The sequence below is a fragment of the Chanos chanos genome, chromosome 13 (assembly GCF_902362185.1).
Source record: "Chanos chanos chromosome 13, fChaCha1.1, whole genome shotgun sequence".
Taxonomy (NCBI): Eukaryota; Metazoa; Chordata; class Actinopteri; order Gonorynchiformes; family Chanidae; genus Chanos; species Chanos chanos.
Genome location: NC_044507.1, coordinates 8,290,708 through 8,312,578, shown reverse-complemented (window position 1 = coordinate 8,312,578; position 21,871 = coordinate 8,290,708). Strand labels below are relative to the sequence as shown.

Genomic DNA, 21,871 nt, shown 5'->3' with positions numbered 1-21,871 from the left:
AGACCATGGGCCAGGTGGACAGCAAACAAGCCCACATCGATTTTGGAAAATGTTTTAGCCCAGTGATCATGGCAAGAGCATTGTGAGTAGATCAGCACAGTTCATAGCAAAATGATTTGCTTTTCTACGTCCTCATTCCAAATTCCATCAGTCATCTACTCCACTAACGGTCCCAGTGAGATACTGGCAGAAATGCAGAGTGACCAGACACGCAGAATGAATTACACTGTTTTTTTCACACTAGACAGTTACTCACACGTAACTCAGTGTAAAACTAAAATGCTCATATAGGTTGACCTACACCCCGTACAGCGTCTCTACTGAAAATCTAGATTTTTTTTTTTTCCACGCAGCTTTGAGCATGTCACAATAACATATTCAACACACATCAGCAATTAGATGAAGAAACAAGAGGTCTTAGAGACTATAGATTATTAAGAGACCAAGATCAAGAGGATCAAGGTAGGACCCTGGCCAGGAAACTGCAATCAACACTTTTGTATTAAAAGGTGTCATGAGACCAGATCATCAGAGGCTTGGCTGACCCAGCTGTACACCACCGTCTCCAAAACCCATTTAATTCGCCCACAAGGTCTGCCATCAACTCACTCAAAGTTCAGTATTCGCTTAAATTCTCAGCACTTCTCAGTATCTTGAAAAGTTGTAAAGTTTTTAATGGAGCCTGTAAGATTTTTTTAGGTCTATCTTTTTTACTCGTTAGTTGCTAATTGCATTTTTTCATTACATGAATGCATAAAATTAGGACGTTTAGGGATATTGGTTTGGATTTTTTGGGGGGGGGGTTGGGGGGGTGTCTTGACAAAGAATGGCCTTTGTTGCATATATGCAAAGCATTAAATCTGGTACAACATCATCCCAGAAACATCATCCCAACTATGAATCATTATGTTGGCAGAATCAGGTTATGGGGATGTTTCTCACTGGCAAGGACTGTGGCACTTACATAAGGCCTCAGGGGCACTGGCACCGGGACAAGGAAAAATCAATGGAGCAAAGTATTGTCCCTGAAGAAAACTTACTGGTCTCAGCAAGAGAGCAAAAACTTGGACACATTTTCACCTTTCAGCATGACATCAATCCAAAGCACACAGTCAGTGTTACGCTGGCATGGCCAACAAAATACAACAAACAAAACAAAAAAAAAAATAGCCTAAAAGCCTTCGAGTGATCAAATCAGCAAACTAAATGCAATTGAAGATATGAAACTCGATTTCATATTGTTTGGCTGTGATGCCTCTGTAGGAAAAAAAAAAAAAAAAAAAAACCACACAAAAACGCAACCCTGACAGCCCCAGTGGCCGCTGTGCCCTATCTGTCAGCTGTTTGCTTTTAAAAATTTTGGTGAACTCTCTTTATAAGCATTTGCAAGCTCTGAGTCTCTTTGGCACAGTCACAAAATTCATAAGTATAATTGGTCATTTGAACAATGAGCCGTGTGTTAGCTCTTGCAGAGCCACAGATACACAAAACATAACTGCTGACATTATCATGGGAGCATAAAGTAACAGTGCCAGCTATTCATTTTGGCTGACAAAATAACAGTGGTATTAACTTACAATGTTACACATCCAGATCATGTTTACGGATGGAAAAGTTTAGCTAAGCATTTTGTCATTTGCGTGGTCCATCCTGTCCGGCTGACAAAACAGTATAAAGTACTGTTATAATTAATGTTAGTTCTGAAATCGTTGCTTAGTTGGTGTTCGGTACGTAGCGTTAGCTGCAGTTTAGCTTGTTAATTGGAACTTATTGTATCAACCAGCAATGCAATCTCTTCTGAAAATACATGCAACTCCAAAATTGGGTGGTATTTTCACTGACGCACATGGGCTGTGTGTCTCATCAAGAATTTGTGGGTTTGAACCTTTCCTTGTACAAAATTATTCCAAAATTATTCCAAAATTAGCTAAACGAATTCACAATTTAGCTACGAATTAGACTACATCTGACGAGTGAAAGGCCTTTGTTTCCTTGCCCTGCATCTAGGTGCCAAAAAATATTTGATTATTGTTTGAATTGCTGGCCATGAATGCTGCGAGAGGAATCTTACAGAACAGTTCAAACAAATGTTAGTCTTCTTAAATCCTGCTGTGGGTAAGTCCTATCAGAACAACTCAACAATCTAATTTAAATTTTAAAAAAAAAAGAATTTTTCAACTGAAATGGTAGAATGTGGTGAGCAGATAATACATGACAAATAATCCCCACTTAAATGCATGAGGATTCAGTCCTGCAGATTCAATAGGTGATGTACCAACATCATAACACCAGACACATCTACAGACACACAGGGGTCACACTCTAGTTCTCTCACTGTTGTGCCCCACAACATATAATCAACTTAACAGATTTTTTTGAACTGAGTGTGTGCATGTGCATGTCTACATGTATGTGTGTGTATTTCTGGGACGGTGTATAACTTTTCAGTTGACAAATACTTCTTTAAGCACACTAAATTGAAGGGAATTTTAAAGCTACAAGAGGGATTTGTTCGCATGCTCAGCTGTGTTGGGATCTACACAAAGAGGGTTTTATTGTCTTGGAACAGTGTTTGTGATTTCTATGCGATGAGAGACATTCTCAGGCACGGCTTCCTGTCCCATAACTGTTCTCAAGACAAACAGTGTTCCTCCCTCTGCTCTGTCACCAATCTGGAGATCAGGAGAGCATGGTTCCCACTCACTAATTCAAAGTGAAGCATACTCAACACACACTTTCACATACACACCCATGACCCAGAGAAGAAGAAGAAGAAGAAGAAGAAGAGGAGGAGGGGGAAGAAGAAGAAGAAAAAGAAGGAGAAGAAGAAGAAGAAGAAGAAGAAGAAGAAAAAGAAGAAGAAGAAGAAGAAGAAGAAGAAGAAGAAGGAGAAGAAGAAGTACTTTACTGGTCACAAACAAACTTGAGCAGTGAACTGCAGCCTCTGCATTTAATCCATCCTAACAACAGTGAGCACACACACACACACACACACACACACTATGAGCAGTGGGCAGCGGCCAACGCCAGGGGACCAGATCCAGGTCTTTTTGCCAGGTCACTGACAGGAGTACTAATCCCAGCATGCACGTCTTTGTGGTGGGAGGAAGCCCACACAAACACAGGGAAAACATGCAAACTCTACACAGAAAGGGGGAGTGGGGGCTGGGATTCAAACCCAACAGTCTGCCACCATCAACGCAATGAGCCAGGCAATGTCAAAATAAGAATAAATGTGAGATTATGAAATCAAGTAAAATTCACATCTTTAAGACACGCTTCCATCTGTATAATGAAAAACAATGTGGGGTGGTTTCCACTCAGGCAAATCTACTGTCTTTTTTCGAGGGATAAGAGTTTGAACGTGTGAATGTTTTCCTTGTGTACTGGAGAATACATCAGAAGTCAAATGCCTTCTTTATTATTGTGGTTCTGCTAATTAATCATTTCATCCTGTGCAGCTGCAACAAATTTTAGCTTGACTGTACGTATGCATAGCCATTTCTACCGCATGCTGTTAAATGGTTCATCCTGTGGGTGTTCATGGAAGATTACTGATCTCCTAATCTGTCCAAACAGATAAATTGTGGACCTGTAGGAAAGGATATAAATGCATAGAAGACGTAGGGGTGAGAAGTTCTTTTCTCAATTCAATTCAAGTGCCAAAGAGGAAACATTCAGCGAGGGCCGCTCTATAGAGCCGCAGTTTCTCTGTGTCACATGTTTGTCATTATTTGCAAATAAATAAGATGTTCTTGCGTTAGGTCACGGCGTTTCATTCTAAGAGGTGAGACAGAATGTGCTGCTAGACTTGTTAAAGCCCTGTGAGTTAGATGAGGAAAATACCACATAAATAGCACGCATTTTGAGCCAACATCGAAGAGTCTCACTGCTTGATTTTTTTTTTTTTTTTTTTAAATTACCAGATTGTCAGGCAAGAGGTGAACAACAACAAAACCAAAGACCTATTTTTACTTCTTGTAAGTGCACAGTCCTCTATATCGTGTGTGATCTGGTTGATCACTATACAGACGTAGCATCTTTTTGTATTAGTGTTCAGAGCTGCTGAGCGGTTATCATTTCTCCATTAGCTTGCAGAAGTTTTCCATTTATTTACTTACTGTATTTCCAAATGTAAACAAATAAACATGGTAAATACCAATGTTCTAAAACAGCCTTGAAAAGAAAACTCAAATACATATTTAACCACAGTGAGGTAAATGATGTAAATGCCATAAGGGAAAACTTTGCCTTTCAGAATACTAAAATATGAAAATTATTCAGAATGCATATCCCCAGTATAATCTGGCATGAATGCGTTTTTGTTCATTCCCAATGAAAACAAACTTTTTCCATTGCATCAGGAAGGGAAATTGACCAGGCAGCCTGGATTCTATTTCCTTTTCAACTTCTCGGACTGGCACCAACATGTGAGAACAGACATTGCTCGGATTTCTCGTACACCATTAAACTCTTCATTTGGACCTAGACATGGAATCTACTTTGTCTTTATCTGTAATCCTTTATCACATCAAAGACACATCGAAATTGAAACTGGTGAAAAATTTACCCGAAGGAAAAAAAATGTCTTATTTCTTGTTGGTTGCTGGGCAAAGACAAAAAGTTTCTGGAAAACCATACATTCTCTCACGCATTAATTCTTTCAGCAGGTATACGGGACACAAACACAGCAACTGGAGAGGAGACAACAGGGTACAAAAGAACAGCTGCTAATGCAAAAAGCATTACGCTGGCTGGGCTGGGCCGAAAGACAATAACCAACTGTACAAATAAACGTTCCTCCCAAGCCCGATTTCTCCTTGTTGGTGTTCCAGTACGATCGTCAGTCCACATGATCCCAGCAGAAATTAATAATAGAAGATAAAAAAGATGAGTGCTTGACATAGCCAAAAACAGACTGATATTTGCTTAACCCTTTCCTTGTTAACTTTAGCTGTGGAATCTGCTGGTGTGGAAACGTGGCATGACACATGGAGACACATCTCAGGAAACAATGCATAGATGCTTCTCAGTTTTCACTACAACTCTCTGCTCTCATTTTTATCCAAAAAACCTTCGGGGAGTTCAAAACTTCCTTTCCAACTCCGCAACTGTCAACAACATCTGCATCTGCAGCAGACCTTCTGCCAAAATCAGGAAGTCTGAGAGAGAAAGGAGGAGAGGGGTGGGGGGGGGGGGCAGGACACTGGACAAACCAAATGAGTAACCAACAGTTAACTGGCCAAGAAGCATTCCATCATGCTCGAGATTTTAGCCAAAAGCCCTGGGCAAACCATTAATTGTAATGGCATGGCTTGAAGGCAAATGCCGTTAATTATAGCAGCATGGCAAGAAGGCAAGTTTGGGGAAGTTTCAGGTAAACTGATCTATGTCCAGCTTTCGATGCAGACCGTATGAACAGCTCAAACAAAATGATCAGTACTTCAAGGATCACTGCAAAATTTTATGGTCCAAAACTGTCAGACTGATCAGACATTTAAGAGGCACTTAATAACACAATTCTGAAACAGGTTTACGACACTCAGCAATACTGTTAGGCCGCGGGGCCTGGCCAAAAATGTTGAATCCGTGTGGTGAAAGCACTCTGCCTGTCATAGCCAGCTGAGCTGAACTTGTTCGTTGTCATGGTTGTAACATATACAAAAGGACAAAATAAAAACGTTGCCCCTATCAGCTTATCAAATCATGGAGTCTGGATCGGTAATCAAGGGCTCTTTCTAAAACCAGAGCTGAAAATACAGTGAATATTACAGGTTCACTGACATTTGCAGACAATCTTTTCAGTTAGACTCTACTGACTGTTTAGAATGACTGAACAGACACGTTGGATGAGGACGAGGTCATAACTATATTCTAGTACAAGCCACGTCATGACTTTTTTTTCCCGCAGACCAACACTTACAGCTTAAGAACCATTCATTTTGGGGGTTGAAGATGTTTGCTGGTCTAGCCATCTCTCATAGGTGATGAGCAGATGTGTCTTTTCTAGAACATAGCAATAAAGTATGAGCTGTAATGTTCCTTGCTCATTTAATGGAATCAGAACGACAAATTAGAATGACGCATAGGCTGTTTTATATTTGACTGGGTGATGTGTAGATTGGGCTAATGTACGAAGGAGCATAAGTTTCTCCCACTGACGTGATAACCGCATGAATTACTTTTGAACTGCCATTAGCCCAGAGCTAACTTATGTACTGTGGAAAGCTTTAAGCCTTTTTAGCATCCATGGTATCATTTGTAGTATTGGCAGGAGTGCTGTTATGACTGGTAGAGGTGACAGAAACACTTTGGAAACTACTATTATAAACAAGAATCCTGAAAAGCCAGCAAAAGTTGTTTTTTTTTTTTGTCTTAAAAATAACTCTTGGTTTCAGACACGACTGAAAACTGGTTGTTGGTTTTACATATTGTATGAGGGTATGCCGTGTGTACTAGAACCACATCATTCCAGTGAAAAAAGAAGAAATTACAATTTTTATCTAACCAGTAAATTATGAAGGCGCACCCAATTATTACACCATAGCGTAGCTGCTGATTCAATGTCCAAAGCATTGGTCCTGGCAATCCCACAACCATGAGCAATCGATAAGCCTAATGAAGACAAACTGTTTTGTTATTAGAAGTCTATAATTCAAAAGTCAATAAATTCTTGGACTCTGTGGACTACGCACAACTAAATAAATAAATATATAAATGAATAAATAACAGAGGCATAGCATGAATAAATGTAATTTAGATATGACTACCTCTCTCCAGCAGTATACACTTTTTCATGTGCAAAGAGTTAAGAGAATCCATTCCAACGTTCATTAAATGACTTATATGCAAATGTTAACTGTCATATGCTGCAAGCCTATTCAGAGTGACTTCATTATTGTCTAGAGTAAAGTACAAAAAAAAATCGATCTCCTCTATTGTTTGAACATTCCTCCATTTGAATATGGGGGGGGGAGTTCATGTGCTTCTTCAGCGGACACGACTGAATTACTGCTACATCTTTGGAAGACCAGTAGTCCACAGCCTGCTCCTCTGACGATGTTAATATTCTGTGTTGAACCGGCTCATGACCACCCCCAGTTAAGACTTTCCCAATAACCACATCTCTCGCTCCAAAACTTCAGAGTGGGTGAAATGGAGCGAGGGTGTTTTTTTGTTTGTTTGTTAAATACAAAACAGGCTACATCTAACTCTGACTGAAAGAGCGGCAGATCACAGGCCAGCACGTGCCCAATGATAAAGCGGCTACACTTAACCACAGCTTTAACAACGCGCGGCCATACAGAGCACTTATGTATGTTCTCAGCGACACACAATCAATCTTTCCTTTGTGTCTGTTGAAGACTTAATCATAGTTTCAATTTTCTGAACCGTTTTGATGATTTCGTTATGTTTCTAATTACCATGTTGATTAAGATACCGGACTGAAACAATATACATGTGCTCCAAACATGCACCACGACGCCATGACCGTTCCGCAACCTCTTTAAAGAGAACTGAACTTTAAAAAAAAAAATAAAAAATCTACACTTCAGCGTTCTCTCACACTGGACTGGCTTTGTCCAAAAATCCTCTTCCCATTCAGTTTCCCAAGGAAGCCCTCTTGACTAAATACAAACCACCTCTGTCATTTTAGCGACGCTGGACGACTTTGCGGCTTTCCATTCATCAGTCTTTAACACTCTCTCCAAACGGACAGAATGCAAGAGCATGAACTGTGATGTTCTGAAGATATTCCCCTCCATAAATTCATCTCTCCGCTCGTGTCAACAAGAGAGACAGAGCATTCAGAGACCTGAGGATGAAAAGGGTACATTTGCTGTATCAGTTAGTCTATATGGATTGTATTAGCGCGGTGAATAGGGCCAGCTGGCTTATCGGGACTGGAACAGACAAAGAGAAATGTTTCTTTTAAACTGCGAAGACAGAAATTATTATTTTAATGGTACACAGATAGCCCCAGACTCCAAAATCTCTGTTCTTATGAAAACCGCTCAGAGTAAACGCCGTGCTCCTCAGCCGTGTCTTAAACATTTATACACAGAAACAAACATACAAGCAAGTGATTATACACAGTCCTGTATACAAGAGTTCTTTTACACAAACGATACAGATCTAGACATCAACTTGCTTATCGACACACACAAAAATACAAAGAGAAAAAAAAAAAAAAAAAAAAAGAAAAACTATAAAGAGATATGACACACAGTCTCAAATACTGCCAACAGTACTGTAAAACTGTAAAAACCTCTTCCCACGTTTTGGCCATTTCTAATCCAAAAACCAGGCCTCGACCTTACATAACGGTACGCAGTTGCCAAAGACCAAAAAAGATACAACTGTATTACAATAGCTCTTTACTCTACCGTGTACGCAGTCAATCTCTTAGACCATCTGTTTATTTTATTCAGCGTAAGTACGATTGCAGTTTCAAGGGGGGCAGAAAAAGACCGTATCGCTTTTACTTGCTAAACCGCATTTTTTTTCCAAGTAAAAAAAAAAAACAACAGAAAATAATCTGTTCAATACAAATGGATATGGAGTCTACACAGTTAAGTCTCTTCAACGCAGTGTATGCCAAGATGCACCTCATACTCACACCATTAACACCACAGAAATTAGCTGTGCAAAATAAAAAAAATAAAAAAACAAGAGCATTATTTTGAATATGAGCAGGTGAAATTATTAGGGCTCAGCAAAGATCTCCTCCCCACAACAGTTCATACCTACTGAAGACAGAGTCAACCGTTTGGGACACAAAGAAAAAAACACGGTGAGCTGTATAATATAGAAATGTGGAAATCACAAAGTCTTCAAAAACACGGTGAGCTGTATATTATAGAAATGTGGAAATCACAAAGTCTTCAAAAACAAGGTGAGCTGTATAATATAGAAATGTGGAAATCACAAAGTCTTCAAAAACACGGTGAGCTGTATAATATAGAAATGTGGAAATCACAAAGTCTTCAAAAACACGGTGAGCTGTATAATATAGAAATGTGGAAATCACAAAGTCTTCAAAAACAAGGTGAGCTGTATAATATAGAAATGTGGAAATCACAAAGTCTTCAAAAACGGGGCACCCGGTCCTTGACACCAGCGAAGTGCCAAATGTAAACGTAGACAACATTTATGTCGAACAGAGCCCCATCCCGTCACATTCTGTGATTCGACTGTACCTACTGGTACGGTTGGTAAGTCAAAAGGATTATGAATAGCATCAAGGACAAAGACAGCCTTGAAAAAGGAAAAAATAGTTTCATTGGAAGCAAGATGAAACTTGGCAGAGATAAAAATCAACCGCCAGGACTACGATTTCAAGTGCGCTTAAAAAAAAAATCAGCCAAGAAATGGTTTACTGACCACAACATTATTGTTATGCGATGACTATCTCGCTGTTTTGAACCAGAGCAAAAATTTATGGTTTGAACTGAAGAGTTCAATCCAATACATCAAACAAGATTCTGTTCAAGACTTGTCAAAGAGCATCCCACACACACACACACACACACACACACACAGAACTCAGTAGCATTATGTATGCCAACAGAACACTCGCTAAATGTTGAAAATGGATGTAAACTTGTGAGATGTATTTTTTGGATAAGAAAATCTGACATTCCGATAAATCATAACTGAATGACAATCAAAACATAGCGCGGTACTTTTATTACTGAACTACTTCACAGTCCCTTTTTATCAAGGACGTTCAGAAATTTTAAGACAACGCTGCACATTTTGTGGTCTGTATATTCAGGCTAATGGTGTGACAGTGAACTTTTGTGTCTCATTAGAATGAAGGAACACATCACACCACATAGCAACCCAATGTCTGCATTTTTCCACATTCTGAGCAACACTCTAAAAGTAAACAGATGATGATGAGTCAAGTCACCGAGCAAACTCTTGCTGGTGACTGTAGCGGTGGACATGATAATGATGCCTAAGCGTGCACTACAGCACTGAGTGTATGGGAGAGGAAAATGTGGCGAGAACTCCGCGCGACCCTAAATCTTTTATCTCTCCATCCACATTCAGACTACATTGCTGGGAAACGTCAAAGCCAAGAACCACAAGGCATTCGATAAGACTTTCTGGAGGACTCTCTGCGCTGAAAAAAAAAAAAAAAAATGCATTACTTCCCTGGTTCCTCTGCACAGATCTTTCTCATGATCACGGCAAAAGCTTTCACGTGACATGCATTCGTGTAAGTTGGAGTTACGTGCACAGGTTCTGTGGACGGTTTCTGGAGTTCATGAAATACCACTCCACTGCCCGTCAGCTGGCAGACCGTATATCCCAGACCTGGTGCTGATAGGAGACAGGTCAAAGGGGGCATCCTCCACAAAGTTTTTTTTTTTTTTCTTTTTTTCCCCCAAAACCTCTTCAATGTAAAGAAGTGCATTCTGCGGGCCATAAATCCTTAACTTCCAAAAAGGGTTCCCTGGTGTGACCACTGGCATTCATCAGAGCTCCATCCACACCTTTTCTCTGTAAGGCCCAACCTGCCTAATGCACGAATCTCTTAAGCCTTCCCTAAGCTCTACTTTAAAGGATACTTCATAACTTTTTGCTCTGCCAAATTCAAATACCTAATCCTTGACGATTATCTTTGAACTCCAGCCAAAAATGTTTACCCTGGCTTTAACCCTCTCCATGATGCAAAACAGAGGCCCTTTCTTTAACCCTACCATTGACCCTGACATTGACCATTAGTGAAACCTAACATCCCAACTTTGTCTGTGCATGGCTTCATAGAGTAGCAATGACGGACATTCCTTGCGCTTAAAATAGTACTGTGCTTTAAGAATATCCTTCCTTGCCTGGATGATTACTGAAAAAACTGACTAATTACAACCCTTGAGAGATCACTGTTCAATGTTCGACATACCAGTTCAGTAAAAGCGTGACGGTTCCAATGTTGCTAAAGCGTGGTGATGAATTTAAATTACAGACTTTATTGCATCACTTCCTGTATTCTGTCTCCCTACCATTTGTTGTGGAAATGAGATGAGCAGACAGGAAAGGGAGAGGAGAGCAACCTATTCACAGAACAGCTACGAGTTCAAAGCTATCTAACTATAGCCCAAAGAGATGAGAGGAAAGATGAGAGGGGCCAGAGAAGCATGAGGAAATGTCCTGGGCAAAGAGACCTGATGCGGAAAGAGATGTGGCCGCGTTCCAGGAAAACAAACTTCACTCCTCAAATCACAACCACCTAGCCTGGGAAAGTGCACAGACTCGAAGACAAAATCACACCACCGGGTGAACCTCCAAAAAAATAGCCACATGCGCATGTTATATACACTCATAAAACATGCACACAGACATACAAAACAGACCGGCTCACGTACTCACCCCCACCCCCCACACCCCCCCAACCCCGATAGCGGCATATTAGGACACTGTTATACAATCAGGCATGCACGCAAATGATTAAAGGTACAGATGCTAGACACAGTGGACATGAACTGGTCTGCATTACACTAAGAATTCCCCATCTCCCTCCTAAGTCTACACCCATCTCAAGTCGTCTGGGCTGCATCAGTGTTAGGACCAACAAGCCAGAAGTCAGGCTTTCAAAAGAGACCAATACTGACATTTCGCTAATGCTATTCCTGTCTGACTCCATGAGAATATATTAGCAAATTATATTGTGTGTGTCTGTACATGTGTGTGTGTGTGTGCGTGTGTATCTATGTGAAAACTCAGACCTGGAACATAAGGTTAGAAGAATGAGTCACTCATGTGTTTGTTTTGGAGTGAAGTGAGTATCATTTTACAGACACAATCAAAATAAAAGCTACAAAGAGGAGGGGTGGGGGGCTTTCTTTAACTCTCTTTCTTGTGAGTCGTTAAGTTCTTACATATGAAAACCCTGGCACACACTGTAGAGCACTTATGCACTCCAGCACTTCCTTCTAAAGGCCACAGGCTTCCAGAGGGCTTCACAAATAACCACTTAATACCGTCTTTGTCAAGCCATTATCTCATTGAGACTTATCACTTCAAAGATTTTCTTTTTTTTTTTTTTTTTTTTTTTTTTCACGCATGTAAGGACAAATAAGCCGTGTCTCTGAGGTCCATAAATCCCTTCAGCCTAAATCACCCACTCTGAGAGAGAGAGCAGAAAATTAACGTGCTGGGTCGACTCTGCACAGCTGATTCACACACACACACACACACACACACACACACACACACAGGCTGTGGGCAGCTGAACGGATTATGTCTGTGTAGAGCTCCAGCCAAGGTAACTGAACAAACTGAAAACTAAGATGGCAGCGAGACAACCTGGGACGGTCATTATTTGGGCCTGGCTATTATTTCAGTGTTTTAAAATTTAAAAAAAAAAAAAAAAAAACTTTCACAACACCATTAACACTACGCATTGTGAAATATCACTCCCAGTGAGATGCAAGAACATAGTTTGATTAGTAGCCAAAAGTCCCACCTAAGAAAGATATCATTTGACATAAAGCGCAGTCGTCTGATGTTTGGGAAGATGGTTTCTAAGACACAGCCCTGAGTCTAAGACATTGTCTGGTCAGAGACCAGCATAGAGTGCTCTTACCTGTCCATCCTGCCCGACATGAACCTGGTGGATCTGCAGGTTGCCCTGTAGAAAATCAAACATAATATTTAACCCGCACAGAAAATGAAAGCCACATCCAAGAATACATGATTCACATGGCAACACAGCAAGACACAAACACAAAAGCACTCAAGAGACCACCTTTAGAAAATAAATGAGTTATAATGATGCAACTAAATGACTGACTATACATAAACAGCACAGGCAAACTGAACCACACAAACAAAGCTTTGACAAGGATGTAAAAGCCCATTTGGTCCACTGAGCCCTGCTCGGCACACGTGCAAACATACAACACACGCAACCGCTCAAAAGCAACAGGCCAGGGACAGTCCCAAATGGGATACGTGAATGGAGTAGATTTTAAATTTATTCTATAATTAAATTCTCTCTCCTTCTCACAGCACCCACAGACATGTATCTAGCTACACACCCTTTCCAGTGAGTGGGTGTGTGTGTGGGGGGGGGGGGGGGGGCAGTTGGGAATTATCTCTGAGAATAGCCAATTTGCTTCAAACTATGAAACAAAGGCTTTGGGACTCAGTCTCTAACGAAAACAAGCTGTGTGAGGGGCAGCGGCGAGAAAGCGGTATTCCGTTGCTAAGTTGTGCACTCCAAAAAAACAACCTCATTGACAAGTTCAATGGTTGGTCAATGTCACATAATTTTTTTTTTTTTTTTTTTTTTTTTCAGTTCACTCCCTTTGGGGTCGTATGATCTGAATTTGAGCATAAATTTGTGCGTGTGTGTGTCTTAAGTATGGCACCACCAAAAAAAGGGGGGGGGGGGAGTTAAAAGGGATGAGGAGGGAACAAAGGAGCTTTAAAAGTAAAGTTGAGAGAAGAAAAGTAGGACAGAGAGGAAGAGAAAGATAGAATGAGACAGAGGGAGTAGGTGGCGAAGATAAGAAAATTAAGTCGGGGGAAATGGGGAATAAATGAAACAAGTTTCTGCCATGGGAAAGTGCACGCTCCAGTCTTAGCTGGCCTCTCTTTCATTTTCAGTGGGCAGGGTCTTTGGATTTCACAGAATAAAGACTATCTGCACTTATATCCTCTGTAAATCACTTTTACACAAACAGACGTACCTCACAAACATTTCAATAATCAAGAAGCACCGGGCAAAAAAAGTAGTCCACACTCTCACCGTTTTTTCTTTTTTTTTAAATGTTTATCAAACCTCACACAAGATGAAACTTGCCCAAAAAATCTCATGTCTGTTTTCGGAACAGCTATATCTCATTATACGATTAGTTTATGTTGACATTCCCTTGTTGTCCAAATGGACTCTGAGAACCGGGGCTTTACCCCCCTCTGTAATAATTTTTGGAAAATGATTTTTAAAAATCTAGAACACATTCAACTGATTTTTTTCCCCTTTTCTCCCAATATGGGGTACCCAAGTCCTCTATCTGCTAACTGCTTTCACAGCAGGGTTGTGTAATTAAGTGAGACTGGAACACATTCTTCCAATTTATGTGAAGTCAACCTCTCCTTTATTCCAACAACCACTGTCTAAGCATCGCCAGGCAACCTCAAGCACTTGTAAGAGAGTACTATTCACACAACAGACACAGGTAAGCAGATGCCCGTCGGGGGCGATCGAAAGACGCCGAGAGGGAGAGGGACGCTGGCTGACACCCCTGAGCACAGGGGAACATCTATATTACTTCGGACATCTTCTGAAATTTTCCTCTTTATTTATATCGTTTTCTGTTTTGTTCGTGTTTACTTAAGTTGTTGAACTGGAACTGAACTTGGTGTCTTTATTTTTTTTTTATTTTTTTTTTTGTAGATTGCCTGTGCAATCTGAACTGTATTCTCCTATATTTTGTTTTTTTCCGATTTTCTCACACCCTTCAGTGTGTAAAAAAAAAAGAAAGAAAAATTGTCCAATAAAGAAAAAATGCATAAGGCATGACATTGGATCATGGCGAACAGTTCAGGATAGACTCACTCCAGAGAAAATACTTTTTTTGCGGTTAATGCCTGCCCTAAAAAAAAAAAATCCTAAATACAATTTCAAAGCAGGAACAATATTTTTAGATCCTTGAAAATTTTCAAAACACATCTAAAATGTCTCATAGCCCTGAGCAACGATGTACTTAAAGCATGCTTCCCTTGGCAAGTCAAAGTCCTGCAACGTGGCAGAATAATAAACCTGAAAAAAAAAAAAAAACACGTTGTCTCACCTCTAAACCCGACTCAGCAATGAAAGCATTGATCATTTAGCTATGCCAATCAATCAATAAATCGCTCTCTAAATCTATATCTATCTACCAATCAATCTAGCTGGCTTGTCCAAAACAAACTGTTCTCCGATGCTGACAGCTCGAGTTCCTTGTCTTCCATGAGTCGGGGGGGGGAAAAAAAAACAGTGACTTTGTTTGCAGTGCCCGCTTTGTTGAGGAATGTTCGCTCAGTTAAATGGCAGCGGGGTACAGTTTCCCAAAATGACATGCTCATAGAAGATGCAGTGCCATTCATCTCCCTGAATGAGATTCAACTGCCAAACCAAATGGTAATTGAGAGGATCATTTTTAAAAACTTGCAAACATAAGCGACAGTCCGTTTATACAACACCACGGGACGCAAAACAGACTCATAACATCAGTGATGCTCCATCATTCTTTTAACTTTAAGTATAAGGTTCTTTCCTACATACACATCCTTCTTTAGAAACCAGAGCACCGCCGGTGATTACGCCAAAAAGCCGGAGATCTTCTATTTTTATCGCATCTCACCATGGCACCCTCTTACCCGACCAACCAATGCGGTCAATGCTGTTTAACGTACTCCAGAGAGTTCTATTAATTAGTTGCTCTCCTTTCATTGGCTGCTTTTTTCCCCCACCGGTGATCCTTCTTTTGCTAATGTACACTTGTCCGCTGAATGAGACTCCACCTAAACATCAGTTTTAGACTCTTTTTTTTTTTTTTTTTAAGAAACACCCTTAAACTACAGCTCCTCAACTACAGGAGAACTTCGCACGTTTCCAAGTGAAGGCATTAGATCATAAGGGAGACTGAGAAAGCCAGTCAGAAGAAAGGATAGTCCATTAGGATAATTCATCTCCTAATGGAGCTTGTGATTTGGAACAGAAGTAGGAAAGCTCAGACACCGAATACGTATCGTCTGAAGAAGAATTGTTTTGCTTGAATTCACTTCCTTACAAGGTTGTTTGCGCCATTAAGTAGACGTGTTCTGATTTAGTACTTTAAAACAGTTAGAATGTCCAGAATGTCCTCCTTCCACAGAAGGTACTCACTTATCCAGCGTGTACTGCGGTGTTTTTGTTCTTGTTCAAGTACCATTTTTTGAGGGAAGTCTCTAGTGATTTGTGTACCAGGGATCCTGAAAATGCATGAAAGCCCTGTCTTTTGATTCGAGTACTAGTCACAAGAGCTTGTTTGTAAAGCACTAAGCTAACTGAAGGGCAGCCAACACGACGCTCTGCCTCTTTCTCTTCTCTTCCAACATAAGCATTCACCACTTACATAAGGCAGTTTTGCTAGTTTTACATGTGCTTTTAATTGTGTTGTGATAAACAATATTAAATTCATCAGGTGTCATTCCTGGATGGGGTTATCACTTACATTTTTAGAACATGCAAAGTGTGTTCTGTATTAACAAACTCTACTGAACAACAACAGTTATTCCACAAGGATTTGTCTGATATCTTCAAACAAAATTGTGTTTTTCTCTCTGGATTATTATCGTTAAATATTATGAAATGTTGAACAGGACACAGTTCACTCAATAATGGGTGTTAACCAAACATCTGGCTTCTTGGTGTTCACATGTATTAAATTCGGAATCATTTTTTGCTGCTATTAATTAATCGAGTCTGCACCACGTGTTTCATTTCATCGGCACTAACGCCACAAATCCAAATAAAGAGTGACCCAGGATGTGGTACAGGCTTTGTAGAGGAGTAAAGGAGATGAGAGGAGAAAAGAGACTGCTTACCTCACTATCTTGCGTGATCTGTACCTGCTCTCCTTGCGGTACCTGAGCAATGTGGAGGTGTCCCTGTGGAATCTGGAAAACAGGGAGAGACCCCGAGTGTGTATTTGCAACTGTTTAAAAAGTGAGAACAGCAGGACTGATGAAGAGTGAAAGCAAACTCTCACTGCTCTTGCATTGAAAGCTCTTTACTCTTATAGCTGTCCAAAAAAATTCCAACACGGCCAAAGAAGTGATTTACATTTCCTACACCGCATTAACAGCACTCATAAAGTTCAAGCTCCGTGGCTCTCAGTAATGTATTATAAAATATACAACAGACTCAGACTTGAGATTTTTCTCTCCCTCTAAATCCACCTCTGCACCTTTTAACAATGAAATGCAAAAAGTGTTTAATTTTTCAAAGAAAAGCAAACATGTTTATAGTCATGACTGCAGCATGAATTTCACTGCAGTTTCAAAGGTGAGTAACATGCATTTTGAGATGAGGTAGGTAAGGAGGTGAGGAGCGTACATTTTGAGATGAGGTACGTAAGGAGGTGAGGAGCGTACATTTTGAGATGAGGTAGGTAAGCAGGTGAGGAGCGTACATTTTGAGATGAAGTACGTAAGGAGGTGAGGAGCATACATTTTGAGATGAGGTAGGTAAGGAGGTGAGGAGCGTACATTTTGAGATGAGGTAGGTAAGGAGGTGAGGAGCGTACATTTTGAGATGAGGTAGGTAAGGAGGTGAGGAGCGTACATTTTGAGATGAGGTAGGTAAGCAGGTGAGGAGCGTACATTTTGAGATGAGGTAGGTAAGGAGGTGAGGAGCGTACATTTTGAGATGAGGTAGGTAAGGAGGTGAGGAGCGTACATTTTGACATGAGGTAGGTAAGGAGGTGAGGAGCGTACATTTTGAGATGAGGTAGGTAAGCAGGTGAGGAGCGTACATTTTGAGATGAGGTAGGTAAGCAGGTGAGGAGCGTACATTTTGACATGAGGTAGGTAAGGAGGTGAGGAGCGTACATTTTGAGATGAGGTAGGTAAGGAGGACTTTACTTATGGATCAGAGTTGAGTGGTGCATTACATCTTTTCAAAAAGCTTCTAAGTGTTTATAAACAGTGCACCTAAACCCTGAGAACTGAATAAGAACTGTGGATACATACATATGTTTATAACTGTGAACACTCACCACTTGCACCTGTCCATCTTCTCCAATGCGGTGAATCTGGACCTGTTGGCTATTGGCTAGAGCATAATGCAAGGCCTGCTGGGTAGTGCTGTCGATAGTGGCGGTCTCTGTCACAGAGCCTCCTTCTACATTTGGAGAGACACACAAAAAAAAAACAAAGACATGATTCACTCTGTGGGAAAGAAAAAAACTAAAAAGTCACCACAAACTGTGAAGCAAACATTTGTTTATAAGATGGAAAAGTAAGTCAAACTAAAATGATGTGTCATGCGGCTAAATTCTCCAGAGAGGGACCAGGGCAAGGCATCACACAGAATGCACAGCTGATACAAAATCTTGTTAGATTACAGCTTTTAAAAAAAATGCTATATGCTCTGTGTGTCATTATATATATATATATATATATATATATATATATATATATATACACATACATATATATATATATATATACACATATATATATATATATATATATATATATATATATATATATATATATATATATATATATATACATATATATATATATATATATATACATATATGTATAAATAATCCCACACACAACACTTATTAACACAAAAGTTAACATACACATCAACCACAAACAAACTAGAGGATAAGCCCACCCAAACAGCCCAAAGCACTCAGATCAGCACCAGGAACCACCTGGAACACCAGTGAACCAGCCAGATTATCGAGTGTTTAGACAGCATAAACTGCTTCAAATACACAAAGGACCCAACGTAGCAAACCAAATGCCCTGATAGCTGCCAAACATAAACTTCAGGTTATAATCTAAACATTACGCAAATCAATCACTATGGACACAATCATAAACAAACACAATTACAGTCCTTACGATGCACATCAGCCTGACTGGTGAAGAAGTTTTGACTCAGCTGTGCTCAATGAAGTAATAGTCAACACGTGTCTTCATTCACTGTCAGCGTGCCATTGACTCTGAGGCAGGCACCACATTATGAAAAGACACTGCATACAGACTGGATTCAAACGACTGCTTCAATGGTAATAGCGGGAGCTACAATTTATAACTGAAGGATTAAGGCAGCGTCTAATAAGGCCGGTGATGTCCTGAGGTATCTCTTAATATTCCAACAGGTCAAGTCCCAGACGGCCGACTGGAGAGGATAGGGCTTTAAGTTAGCGTTTAGCTTGTCCCCAGGTTAACCGGTGAAAAGCGGTTGAAAACACACCCTGAGAACCCTGCTTCCGCTCTGTTAAGTGGACAAAAAAAAAAAGAGCTTGCAACGGTCTAGGGCGTGCGGTCTGTGCAGACTCGCTCACACACACACACCCAAAATGGGCTTTCACAGGATATTTAGGTCAGGAGTGCATGGCAGCGGATCTCAGAGGGGGGAGAGGACGGGGAGGCGTTGTTGTGCCGAGATAAAAACCATCTGGTCCTCTCTACACCAGTCGTCAACAACTGGGCACACACACTCGCACGCACGCACACACACACACACACACGCACCCACACACACACGCACACACATATGCACAGAACCCCAATAAGAAGTTCCACAATCACCAGTTTGTGATTCTAAGGGAATTATCTGGACCCCAACAGTTACTGCGATGCAGACAACAGCGAATAAATCATGGAACTAAGAAGCTACTAATGAGAGAATAGGCAAGCGAATTAAATTAATTTACCTCAAACGCACAAGTAGGTAATGATGAGACTTTTAACACGTCTAACACGTCTGATGTTCTCAAATACAAGTTAATTCACAAAGTCCTCATTTCAGCTATGTTTTTGTGTGTTGCCTACCGACCAGATGGAAGTCTATCAAGTAGATTTTGCCTGCATTTTAGTCTGTGTATGACACAGGCACACTGTTATGCTAGAGCAGTAGTTCATATTTTTAATTAATCCCAACTGCCATTCACAGACTCATAATTTCAAATCTTGCCATTTTACAGACGAAAACAAAAAAATAGTTAACATTTCCCTTGCGTCTCATTTCACGGAAGACCGCATTTACTGTACATTCCGAATCAAAAGATTTGAAAGAGTGCGAAAAACCCGAAAACGAGAAGCAAAGCCAACGGATTTTACAGGCCGTGAAGCAGCCAACAGCTGAGCGCTAAACGCAATCTGTACATTAGATTCCGTGCGTCGGGCGACGCGAGAGAGAGGGGGGGCGAGAGCGGACCCTGTGTTCTTACCGTGGTTGGCTGAGGCGTTCTGGGAAGCCGGGGCCCGGCGGGAGAAGCTCTTGACGGCCAGGCTCTGGCCACGCTGCTTGCGCCGCCACGCAGTTCGACACTTTGAGTCGATGCTCTGCTTGATGCGGTACCAGTCGGACTCAGTGATTCCAAACTTGTGGAAAAGGTGACCTGTAGAGACACGGCAGGATGAGAGTGCTGTTATGAAACAGAGTCTTAAGAACGCGAATGAACTGATTATGTACCAGAGAGTTATAACTGATCAGATGAGCGGGGAGGTACGCGTGGTTTGTGACATTGTCGCAGTAGGTGGGCATCGATAAGGCAGTGATGTGTGACTTCTCTGTTTCTATGTCCCTTTCAATGTGTTTGTTTGAATCCAAGCAGAAAGACAGAGAAAATCCGAGAGAGAGAGAGAGAGAGAGAGAGAGCGAGAAGCCTACGATTCTCATGTTCAGACCAACAAAACGAGTATGTGAATTGATCCACTCGGAAGGGAAGCCATGCGGCACTGTATCAACTTTAATTTCCACACCATCTCTTTTCTTCCACTTGGCATGAGGAACTGGGTACAACATATTCCAAGCTACAGGCAAATACATACACACATAAGTGAGCACGTTAAAGTATTTGTTATTTCCTCAAAAAAAAAAAAAACTCTACACCATGACATACTTTACCATTCAAGTGACTCAATGACATGAATTTCCTACTCAGCTTGACATCTAGGGAGTACGAGTTTTCCCAACTGAAACCAATTCACAACTGTTTATTTGATTAAAAAAACAAAAACAAGGTCAGAAATGACTCAGCACCTTTGATGGGAACATGACTTGCAAGCATCTCATGGGAACATGAAACAAAGGCGAAATGAATGCCCTCAGCATTCTGCCCAAGCAGCCGCTTTAATCATCAGGCCATGCTTGGTCAGTCAAAAAAAAGAAACATTGCGGGCCATCTATTATTATGAACAATTTACTGTTCATAAACCCATTCTTGTTAACAAACCTGTCATATAAATGCCCTGTTGAGTTATCTGTACAAGATGGTCTACATTTGTATGTCAGTACAAACTGGGATATTTTAATACAATGTGGTTTACATTACTGCTTGTGCACTGATGAACAACATCATCAGTTCAAAGCACGAGATTCAAGTTTGTTTTTCCTTATCGCTATCACCTGGCTCAACAAATTGGCTTGGAAGCCAACATAACACACGCATACCCACACACACACAGAGAGAGAGTGTGAGAAAGCTAGAAAGTGAGGTGGACAGAAGGTGAGAGAGACAGCGTCGAAGAAAAAAAAGGTTAAAGATGGTGACTCACAGCGGATGCCGTAGATCATGAGAGGGTCGAGCTGTTTCTTGCCGTGTTTGCCCTGGCCTGACAGGTTGGACATGGCCTGCACCTCGCGATGAAACAGATAGTCCAGCAACGTCAGCGCCATCTTCTCTGCCGTGCGACAGTTGGTGCTGATGTGCAGCATGTCCGCAGGCGACACTGGACACCTCACCCGCATCTCTGGGTTATTCTCGTCCCCCAGCCACGTGCCACTAGGGTAGTCCTCTGTAACAAGGTGCATGATGGGAAAAATACAGGTGAATGCCCGAACAAAGGGAACGCTTGAGCAAAAACACGGACAAAACATAGTGACAGTTGGTGAGGGCTTTGACAGTAACTGGACCGTTAACAGCTCATCTTGGTTAAGATTACATATTAAAATTGCTTGGTCCAGCGAGCAATTACTGATGCGACCATGGCTAAGGATTTGGGGAGTGACTCTGAAAGAGAGGTGACCGCATTGGGGTGCGTTTAGCAAAAGCTTCAACGATGAACACCGTTCAACTTGCTAGTCTTTAATGAGGAACGGTAGCTCAGGTGGGTCTGTCACGTTAGTCTGAGAAAACGACAA

The 21,871-nt window shown here is 41.0% G+C and overlaps 1 protein-coding gene across 2 annotated transcripts in view; it reads right to left on the bottom strand.

Moving 5' to 3' along the window:
• Positions 1-21,871, bottom strand: part of banp (BTG3 associated nuclear protein) — a 36,249-nt gene that overhangs the window by 6,779 nt on the left and 7,599 nt on the right. Inside the window, exons 7-11 of one of the 2 annotated variants that reach the window (XM_030790220.1) lie at positions 21,286-21,525; positions 19,891-20,126; positions 17,757-17,834; positions 16,585-16,656; positions 12,596-12,640 (exon numbers count right to left, since the gene is read on the bottom strand). In XM_030790220.1, coding sequence (XP_030646080.1) covers positions 12,596-12,640; positions 16,585-16,656; positions 17,757-17,834; positions 19,891-20,126; positions 21,286-21,525 — 671 coding nt within the window. Of the gene's footprint in view, positions 1-12,595; positions 12,641-16,584; positions 16,657-17,756; positions 17,882-19,890; positions 20,127-21,285; positions 21,526-21,871 lie in introns of both variants that reach the window. The other variant, XM_030790219.1, reaches the window with a different exon arrangement.